The sequence below is a fragment of the Limulus polyphemus genome, unplaced genomic scaffold (assembly GCF_000517525.1).
Source record: "Limulus polyphemus unplaced genomic scaffold, Limulus_polyphemus-2.1.2 Scaffold2930, whole genome shotgun sequence".
Taxonomy (NCBI): Eukaryota; Metazoa; Arthropoda; class Merostomata; order Xiphosura; family Limulidae; genus Limulus; species Limulus polyphemus.
The window spans coordinates 1-11,630 of NW_013668540.1; the positions used below are offsets into that span (position 1 = coordinate 1).

At 29.9% G+C, this 11,630-nt stretch overlaps 1 protein-coding gene across 1 annotated transcript; it reads left to right on the top strand.

The window, feature by feature from the left end:
* Nucleotides 1-548: 548 nt before the first annotated feature.
* Nucleotides 549-9,176, top strand: LOC106468243. Its single transcript, XM_013928660.2, has 3 exons — nucleotides 549-1,001; nucleotides 4,492-4,653; nucleotides 5,559-9,176. Exons 1-3 carry the CDS (start codon nucleotides 933-935, stop codon nucleotides 5,571-5,573), a joined length of 246 nt encoding a protein of 81 aa, XP_013784114.1. The 5' UTR covers nucleotides 549-932; the 3' UTR covers nucleotides 5,574-9,176.
* The last annotated feature ends 2,454 nt before the right edge of the window (nucleotides 9,177-11,630 follow it).

The window sequence follows — 11,630 nt, forward strand, 5'->3', positions numbered from 1 at the left end:
AAGTGTGGAGCGTGATTTTCTTTACTTTTCCTATATATATATATATATATATATATATATATATATTTGTAACGACTCACAAATAAAAGAGCCTCTGATGCACGATTAGCATGCTAACCATGCGGATGTGTTCAGCACAAATTAAGAAATAAATGAAAAATATGTATGCATTTTCTTATAGCAAAAAGACATCGGGTAATCTGCTGTGTCCACCGAGAAGAATCGAATCCCCGATTTTAACATTGTAAATCCGAAGACTTACTGCTGTCCCACCGGGGGACATAGATGAAAGGAAATGCAAAACTCTGTCATCTTTTCAATAATAGGGAAGGGCTAACAACGACTAATAAAGTTATTTTGATAATATAAAATGAAGTTTGTTACATTGTATGTTGTTTATGTACGCATTTACTATGCTTTTGTTTATTTTATTACACTTAAGAAACATATTAGGCCAAGCAATGCGCTCAGTTTCCAGTTTTGACAATGTAAAAATATTCTGAACCTTTCCATGTTTGTTATAGAAAGAATAGATGTCAGACCAGGCGTCTTGTAATAAACAGAAAAAGGAGTATTGACTAAGTAGTGTAACAAGTAGTAATACTGTAATAAAACAGTGACAGAGTAAACTAAACAATGATAAATAATTAAAAGTTAAAACAGCTTTTAAATTTAATGAAACTGGAAATATGAATGACATGTCATTGTAATGACAGATGTATGTTGATCATTCATACGTAATATTAGGCCCGTGTTTATCGTTCATATTTATAACAACAATATTTAAATTAGGACGATCTTGACTTTTCGTAGTGTAAACTATTTGTTTTATTGTACTATACAATAAAGTAAAATTTGCGATTATTGTTGATTTTCACATAAACATCTTGTTATAAAGGATTACGTATTATTCCTTATATCTCTTTTTCAAAATGGGATTGTCACTTTGCTTGCAATGTTTCAAGGGTTCGTCATCAGATGAATATTCAAATCCTGATCCTGTAAGTTGCTGTATTCACTATTTGTTTATTTTCCTCAGAATTAAGTTTTTGTTATTTCATATAATTATTACTTTTATTTGTAATATTACCTATGGATAATGTATTGGACTAAGTGTTTGTTTCATGACGCGGTTTTTCAAATTATTGATTGTACGTGCTGTGGAATTATACTGTAGAGTTCATAAACTTTTTTATTGTTTTATAGTAGCATAAACTGCTAAAGTTCTTAACTATTTTCCCTTACATTGATCATGAATTTGACACTGGGCATGAAGACAAAAACACAAAACCTTAAGATTATAAATGAATATTCCACATTTCTTTTTATCAGGAAAGAATGTCTGATTTTTTTCTTCTTAACTTATCACAACACAAAGTTCATAAATATTTTTCCTGTATTACTTAGTCTTATTAAACCATAATTTTTTGTATGAATATTTTTCTAAACCAAAGATGCAGTTTGAAATTCTAAATAATACTTTCTTTTGCAGTACATCAGATATCACTAGAGTAATGACAGCATTATTTCAGCAAGAAAAATACAACATATAAATTGCAATGTAAAATAAATCATTAAGAAAATTAAAAATCAGTTTCATAAGGTAAAGTGTATGATTATAAAAGTTTGCAAGTGTGCTATGTCAAGTTAAATTAGAAAGAAAATGAAATGATAGATAAATTTCAGTTATATATATCAACAAAAAAACCATTTTGAAGAGTTTTGTTTAGGCCTGATCATTCGTTTTTGTATATCAAAATTCATATTATTACATGTTGAAAACTATGACTAATGAAAATTTAATATCTAATAGTAACTTTATCAGATGAAAGTTGTACACAGTGATTTTACTGGAATGTGGTTGCTCACCCTTGACTAATGCATAGGTTCTGTAAGTGAGGTAACTGAGACTTATTTCCAGAGATTGGAAGCAACATGTTTTTACTTCAAAATTTAATTATGTTCCAAGTGCTACTTATAGTTCAAGTAGAGGAGCCAGAAACTCACAACTAAAATTAATACATAGGCATGTGTTTCAAGAAAAATCATCATTTTTTAACACTCTTGTTGGACACATTTTAAAGTCTGTTGAAAAGCAGATATATTCGTATGACCAATTTTGTGTGCAAAACATTATAAGCAGAAGTTTGTCCAAATATTTGTTGGATGGACCAGGGACTGAGTAAGAAAGATATGGACTTTGATACTCAAAGTTGAAGATGATTTTCGTAGAAGGATTTGAGAGTATTTAGAAAACATATTTTTATGTTGCATTGTAGTAATGTATTTTGTAGTAATGATAACACATCAAATGTTTAATGTTGCATATCTTTATACTGTTGTAAGCCTAATTTTGTTACACTTAAATGATTTATTACTTACAAGAAATTGGATAAGCTTATCACTGACACTGCATTCTCCAGAAAGCTTGGTAAGTTGTATATATTGAGCTTACATCTCAGCCAGTGTAAAAGCTTTCTGCTTTGTTGTTGTTTTGGCACAAAGCAAGAAGTCATTTTTTAACTGTTGTGATTTTCATGTATTATTTAATGTTATGTTATTTGGATAATGGTGACCTAAGAACAAATCATCCACTGACTGAGGGGATTTAATTTTATATGAAATACTGTAAAAAAAAATGAAAAATCAAGTCAGAAAATTGCTCTGTTTCCAGATGAGTTTTTCTCTCCAATTTTTTATTAACTACAACTTTGATAAAAGTTTATCATCAGTTTGAACTAGTTAGTTAACACTCCGTGATGACTATTTTTTATTGTTTGTATTCTGATTTGAGGTAAAGTTGGGGTGATTATTAAGTTTTCTATTTTTGTAAACAAAAAACATTCTGTGATATATTTACAAATATGTCTCTCAAGCCATTTATATCTTGATGGATTGATGAAAATGTGATGCTCTACATTGTACCAGCTAAGTTTAAACAGTGGAAAGCTTTTTACATATAAAGCACAGTTAGATTACATCACAAATACTGTGACATATATTCAGTTGTAGAACTGGGCAACTGATGGGATTTGTTAATTGATTAATTGTTGGGCTCATTAAATGCTTACATTCAACTAACTGATTATTTTCACAAGATGGCAAAAAAAACAACTTGAAATGCTACAAATTAGGTTTTGATGCCCACAGTGAGCAGAACACAGATAGCCTGTTGTGCTTAATAATAAAATGTATAATGGCAATATTTTCAATACCTGGACAGTTGGAATAATCAAAAATAGTAATAATCATATACCTTAATTTTGATTATTTGCTTATTTTCATGAGTCATAACACTAATCAGTTAAGATGGCAAATTGGAATTAATTGAAAATAAAAATCATAATGGCAGTGTTTCAAATAACTAGAAAGTTGGAGTAATCAAAAACAGTTACAATTAGAAACATTAATTTTGATTAGTTGATTAATTTCATGACATTATATGTGATTTAATCAGAATTTCAATTAATCGATTATTTTATGTCATGCTAATCAATTCTTATAGGTAATTAATTAATTGTTTGCCTTCTTACAGTTATAAGGAGTAAGTTCTTAAAGAACTTTGACATTATTTAATATGATATTAGGATGAATCAATCCAGTTGACATATTATAATTAGAGGATGAGTAGAGTATGAAATGTAAATATAAAAAAAGGTTCTTTCTACTATAATTGAAATAACATACAACAATTTAAGGTGATGTTGAGATACAGTTGTAAATATGACCTATTTTAATTGAGAAGTGATTTAGAGCTAAAATCATAGTATAAACCAATCGAATTTCAGTAGTATACAAAAATCTCAAACTTTAATCTTTGAAAACACCAAAGAATCTAGTAAATACATTTTTATCCAAGATTTTGTACCCTGTGTAATTTAACAAATTCAGAGAAAAATGCCACATATTTCTACCTTTGTAGGGGCAGAATTCCATGTTTGTTATTTTGTTTTCTTAAACTTTATTTTCCATTTATATGTAACTTTTTTTCATCCCAAGAAATTACCTCTTCTGATCAGAAAATACCCAGTACTTTTTGTTTTCTACCATGATCTTCTGTCCACTTGTGTACTTTTCATCAGTTCCATTAACATCCAGCTTACTAACTTATTTGATGCGGCTTATTAAAGTTTTTTTTGAAAAGACAGTGGATGATTGTAAACAAATTTCATATGCATGTAATGGTTAAATAACTTCTCTAATGTTTTAAGAATTGCTGAAATGTCAATTGTTGATGCCATATGTTTCATGGTTTTACTAAATCTGCAAGCAATTTTTGTAAACAACAACAACAACATTTTATTACAAATCTAGAAATTTCTTTGAAAAATGTTTATAGTTGATATGTTACAGTACCCGGCCAACCATGTGTTTATAGGACTATTATCAAAACCTGGGATACTTCTAAAGTGATTATGTGATTGATGTAAATAAGTTCTAAATATATACTGGAAAACACAGATCTCTAATATAACCTGAACCTTGTTTAAGGCGGTAAGGAGACAGCAATTGGCTGCTGCAGCAGAACAGAGAAAAAAAGAAGCAGAGGCTCGTGGAATTAAAGACCCTGAGAAAGTTAAACGACAGCAGCAAAGACAGGAAGCAGTAGATGCAGCTATGGAACAAAAAGGTAGAGAAGAAGGAAACTTGCAAGTAAGTTTTTCTTGAACTGTATTTTATACTTGTAATAAGGAAATTCTAAGTTTTCTTTGCAAACATTTTAAACTGCCCTTCTTATTGTAACAGTTAAAGCATTGATCTTTCCAATTAAGTTACCATCAATATCAACGGGCATTCATACATAATTGTTTCTTCTAGCCCATCAGACCTTTATTACTGTCATAGACACAACTGCTTTTCAGCCCACACATATACATAAATTTCTCTTGTGGTTTTTCATAATATCATTAATACTACTGCTTCTCAGCACACACACACACACATTTCTCATGGTTTGTCAGAACTTTTTTTCTCTCATAAACACTACTGCTTTTCAGGGGAAAGTATTTCTCCTGATATGTCAGATTTTTCCTACTGTTACAGTGAACTGTCCTCATGGTGCTGGTAATTTATTCATTTTATTTTATATTTTACAAAGAGAATATTGAGTAGATAAGGGACAAGAAATTCCTCATTCATTTCTCAATGAACTTTGGAAATTTGTCCTTATGTATGGAAGAGACACTCAACCTCGGTTATTGTAAATGTATACTCGTACAAAGAAATACTGTGCATTCTTGGGAAAAACCTCACACAAAAATAACACTTTCTTTGCCCACCAGATGGTAATATTATATTTAATCTTATAATTTTGAAATTCTCAAAATCATATGCATGGATACCAGATATGAAAAAAAAATTGTAAAAGGACATATAAAGAAAGATTAAGAAATAAAATAAATTCATTATTCTTTTGAGCAATTTAGGAAGTTTATGGTATACCAAGGTTTTCCCTAAACATATTTTATACAGTTATGTACAGATGCATTTTGTCTTTAAAACAGATTGTATCGTGGTTAAAAGTATTTTTTAAAAGGTATTTTTTACCTCTGTTGCAGTGGCAAGTGGGTTAAGGTCATGCTCCAGTTTTGCGAAAGTGTTGACAGTTTCTGTGTTTTACGTAAGCCAGATTTGACTACACGTGAACATCAGCCAGATTTGACTACCTGTACGTGCACATACTTGTTTGAAATTGTGTCAATTCAGGTGTTGTTGTTGGTTAATTATATGAAAAGTATTAGTAATTTATAATATATTTGATATTAAACAGTTACAGAACTAATTAATGAAAACATAGTTACATTTTGAAAAATACCTATTACAAGGAAATATTGAATTTTCAATAATTGGGTATCTACACACACACACACACACACACACATATATATATATATATATATATAGTAGTAATTTGTTTGTTATATTACTGTACTTTTTAAATTCTTTGCAGACATAAAGCTGATTGTTTTTATAGTGTAATCTAGAAATAGGTGTGTCTTAGGTTTATGTTAACTCTTTAATGTATGCAAGGTATCTAGTGTAATGAGATTATGACAAGGAAATTGTTCTTGTTAATTCAAATTACTGGTTTGATCAAATATTGAATTCAGTGCTGTCACCTGTTTCTGTTCTGGATATTATGTGTATCAGGGTTAAGATGTGCTTTAACTATATATAAAATGTAAAGTGAATTAAAGAAATAAATAATAACAATGCAAAACTTTCAAGTTGAGAAATATTGTGTAAAATGGTATTTTTGTAATTGTATGCTTTATTAATAGTTGTAATGTAAGTAATTTGGAACAAGCAGTAGGAATAGCCTTGCAACTAGATGCACTTCTAATGAACAGTATTGTGGTATATGTACATAGAAAATTTATTAGAAACTACTTGAAAATATTGCTTTTTTTTTCTCTCTACTTTATTTAATGAAGGATGTTCTATTGTTTATAAGAAAACTTGTTTGAAAATAGAATTTTTCAACAGAAACTTTGCAAACATTTCAGCTGTCAGCTTTAATGTTCAACTTGCATTGTCCTTCAGTTGTGTTGAAGTTTGGCAACCTTTTCAATAACTAACTTTCTGGAATTCTTTATTTGACATAATTTATAGTTTTATATATTAGTTTGCCTGATTCCCAGCTTATTTTATGATCAAATAATCTTATTTGTAGAAAAACAGCAGTGTTTGTTTGACCATTTTTAATATCTTTTTTGTGCTCCATGATTCTAGTATGCAAATTTCTATCCATATCACCAATATAATACTTTATTACCTACTTGGAAGGGGTGTATATAGACAGCCTGTTCTTTAGTTTGAGGTGCAGACTTTTTTGAGGATAAGAAATTTTTAATGGTGTTGGGATATTTATAAACAACTTTGAAATTGTTCATTTTTAGGCATCTCTCTAAACCCATAATATTAGAATTTTAGATAATAGTAAGTATTTTATTTTTACATGGGGAGGAATGCTGCTTGCTGGTATTATTTCTAAAGAATGTCTACCTTGCTTTTTCTTGAGCATTTTTGATAAATCCTATAGGGTACTGCAGTCATTCAAAAATTGTATAGATATTTTCAACTTCATCATCAAGGGTTGTGTGATGATGAATTCTATAAGCTCTTAAAAACATTGAAGTTATAACTGTTGTATTAACCACTTCTTAATGATGGCACAAGAAAAAGTGACTATAGCTTGAAGAGTTTGTTAATCCAAATGTTGCCAAACTTTGACACAATTGAAGGTAAGTGTAAGTTGAACCCCTTTCTGATGTCATAAGCCGTTCAAGGAATTGGAACTTCTGTTATAAAATAAGCAGTGCATGTGTTTCTCCCACAAATAAATTTTGAACTGAAGAGTACACGTGAAATGTTGAAAATAGTATCCATATAATTTTGATATTGTTTCATCAGTGCTGATTTCAACTTTATTGGAAAGTTATCTTGTAAAACATTAATTTCTCTCTTTTTTTTCAAGGAGTCAGTCATAATACGTTAAATATTTTACAGGGATTTGAGTAACTAAATTTTTCCAGTACATGTTATAATTATGACTCAAACACCTAATAAACTCTTGTCAAAATGTAGCACCTACCTACACCTATGTGTTTAAACATGTATAAAAACTGAAGAAAGGAATTTGAGATCATTTCACTTGACTCTGAGACCTGTATGAAGGCATGCTCTGAAGAAAAATAATTTTTCAAAACAAAACTTTGTCAAGCATATTGTATAGAGACTGTCTGAAAACAAAAAATCTGCATCAAAAGTGATCTGGTTTACTTTCAAATAGTAAGAAGGAACAATATTTCTGTTAATTGTTAGCTTGGTAGTCCTTAAACCACAGCTTATAAAGAAATAGTATTGTTTGCTTGTAATCAACTTGTATACACCATGTATCAAACTGATAGTTGTAAACATTTTTTTGTGTAAGGTCCTCACGTTATAGTCAGAAAAGATGGAATGTTATTTTATTTTCTAGTTGTTGAAGTGCAATCATGAAAAGAAGGCAGTATGTATGTGGAAATGGGTTGATTTATTCATTGTTTTGTTTGTGTATGTACCTCACAGTTACAGATTAAAGTGAAATTGGCAGAAATTGTTGCATTATTGTTAGGGAAGAAATACTAATGTTTGTACAAGTTTTTGGTTATCTTCTGCAGGACATGCTTAAGAAAATAAAAGAAGATTATGAAAGTCATTTACTATTTCTCATTAAATACATTATCTGTTTATGCATAAATTTATAATGTATCAGTTATAAGTAAATATTTTAATGTTAAATGTTTAAAGTATTTTCTCTATTATTATTAAAGTTTCTGGTAGTTAGTAATTTTACCATAAATATTATCTGTTTGATTGGGATAAATACAGGATAAAAATTCTGATTGTTTTGGGTACATTTATTTAAAGTAACATAAACACTGTGTAAATGGTCTGTTTAGCATTATATAATTTAAAAACAGTTGGTGTTGGTTTGGCATTACATAAAACAAATTAGTAATGGAGTTATCTGAAATTAAAATGTGAGTTAAGGTATGATGCTGGATAAATGGTGCCACCACTGTTAGTTTGTGTGACTAGATCTCTTCACACCATTTATTAAATGATGGTACATTCCATTTTTACATTTGGGTATCATCATATCTGAAAAGATAAAATTGTTTTTGCTTTTGAAATATAACAACCTAAAAGAGAAAAAAATATACTGATAATGTATTAATAAAATTAAAGGGTGTTTGATAGTTTATAGTTATACATATTATGTTTTTTTTGCAGATTATTTCAATGACATAACTTTTAACTTAAACTATTATTATCTTACAGTTTAACTCAAGTGCCAAGGAAAATAATTTGGCACAATGGAAAACTTAATTTTTGAAAACCATGATTTGATATTAATTATACTTGTGGCTTTTTCTCATTTGTTTAAACATGCATTATATGTTTGATGTTCATTATTTAGCTGTACTAATTTTATTTTTCAAGCCTTGAAGTATCGTATGTAATATGTTCTGAACTGTGCATGATTATGTGTAAACAGGATTTATATAACTTGAAATACAAATTTAACTTCTTCATGAAAAACATGCTGCCATATTTTGCATGTGTATCTATTCAGAATATATTTTCATGTTGCCATTAAAGTAAGTTATATTTTCTGTGTAGTACAAAAATGAATAGTTCTGATTTTTTAAGCTAAATTTTATATTAATTCACATTTTGCATTTGTTGTTTCTTTGTCTGTAAACTCCTCCTAGGTGTGATGGAGATATACTCCCCCCCCCCCCAATACCAAAGGGTGCCACATTTGGAACTGTGTTCATATTCTCCCCACTTACTAGCTAGCAGGACCATATGTGGCACACATGCAACATATCAATGTCCTGAGTTTGTTTTCAGGTATGTAGTAGTTACTGGAGAAGCTTGGTCAGTACAATTGGCTTCTGTGAATCATGAGAAGGCTTTTAAATCCCACATCAAAGCCTGGGTATTTTACTATAATATACCATAAAAAAAAAAATCTACAATGAATGTGCATTTTCAAGTGCTGAACAAACAGGGGAAGTTTTCATTTGTTTGTACACACTTTCAACTTGAAACTTCCCCATCGATGCCTTACGTGTTAATTATTTACCTGATAATGAAATATATTTAGTTGATCAAAATTTTGTTCCCAATTCTATTTAAGAACCTTTTGTTAAGCTGTACGACAACTTATTATAGGTAGGGACTTAACAAGTAAGAATTTGCCAAGTATTTTTTTAGTGCATTTGTTTTGGTCTCTGCCAGTAGAGGTCTACCACTTGTTTTATTAGACTTTCTCTACAGGAATACTTTGCTATTTCTTCTGGACAGACATCAGAAGAAACATGGTGACTCATGTGAAGGGAAATTATGTAATTATGCTTAAATACATAATAAACCTTCACTGTTTAAAGATTAATAATTTACCTGAAATATTTGCACTTTTTATGTATTATTGTGTCTAGTTACATAGCAAGAACTGAAGGTACAGTAGACTAGGTTGTAAAAACATTTCTCTTCCCCAATGAAATAAAAAAAAAAAAACCTAATGAAAGCTCCAACAGATTTTTTTTGTTGTTATCTTTCCTGTGCTGGCAAAATATTCTTGTGACAAAGCTTGGCAAAAAATGGAGCTACTATATAGAATTGTTAAGTTAAATGGAAGTTACATTTGGAGAATTTAAGAATTTTTTCTCTACATTTTAGCTCAAAAGCCTTGTGGAAAAACACTGATGAAACTATTTCTTCACAGTAACATGTTAAACATTTTAGAGTAAGAAACCGTGTTGTCTTTAAACAAAAAATTTAAGTACTGTAACAAATGTGGAAAGGACGTATCTAAAATTTAGGAATTTATATTTGAAATTTATTGAATATTTTTTATATGACCTCTTCTCCAACAAGATGCTATAATTAAAACTAGGGGTATATCACTAGTAAATATGAATTTAGTATAAAATCCTGTTAAATGTATAAGCAACAGAAGTTCACTATACGGATGAGATACATGGTTGTACATTATGGTGTAATTTTGTTTTTGATGATAAACAGTCCTTTCACAGTAATAATAATAAAAAGGTTATTCTAATATTGATTTATGAAGTTTTTTTGTAAGCCTATTTAACATCTCTAAATATGCTTTAAATATACTTGAAAAATAAGTATTTAAGGTTTTGAAAAACTAACTCTTGGAGTTTAACCATATTTGGTGGTTTGTATAAAAGTTAACAGTTATTGATCAGCAATCTAAACCAAGTTGATATAATGCGAAGTACTGGGTACAAAGGGAAATACAAAATGAACAATCTTTATTAATACACAAACAGTGTGTGCACTCGTGGTTTACTTACATTTGACTGTCACTTTCACTGGACACACCAGTGATGACAAAGTTCTACTAGACTACATTCAGTGATGTTCCCAACTAGTTGAAGGAAAAGTTTCAGAAATACCAGATTCCTTAAACAACATTGCATTTACCCAGAGCAATATGCACTACCAGCTGGTCATTGTTACAACATAGGTGAGGCAATAACCTCAAGATAGCTTATGAACAACTTTTGAAGGACACTGCTATTGACAGTCTTATACAAAGTTATATTAAGCAATGTTCTCCATGGACAGTAACAGGTATTACCCACTTTGGATACAAGGATAACTTGAAATAAGATCAGCTTAACTGTTTTTGACCGATTATGTGAAATCTGCACATTCAGAATGAATATTATAATACTGTTACGACAGCGGGGGTCACCTGACGCTAGTAACACGTCATATTCTCGAACGTTCACGTCCCTTCCTGAAGTCTCGAGAGGCTACTAGATATGCGGTAGTCTTGTATATATAAGCCGCCAAGAAGTGACGACAACAATGTGTAGTTGACAGTTGAGTCGAGCACGTGAGACATTTGTTGTGAATTATAGCGTTTGTTATAGCGCGACTGTGGAAATTAAGTGTATTGCAAAGATGTATTTAGAAAGAATAAACCAGTTTTATTTGAGAAAGGACTTGTATCGCTAAAGTTTCTTCGGACAGACTCCAGTAAGTGTTGCTACATCCGTTGATCTGCATGTCACAGCACTTAAATCAACTACAATACCCCC

Excerpts from the sequence above, each read along its gene's own strand:
- LOC106468243 (XM_013928660.2), top strand. The coding sequence starts at position 933 with ATGGGATTGTCACTTTGCTTGCAATGTTTCAAGGGTTCGTCATCAGAT. Across the intron at positions 1,002-4,491 it reads AATATTCAAATCCTGATCCT|GCGGTAAGGAGACAGCAATT; the intron begins GTAAGTTGCTGT and ends ACCTTGTTTAAG.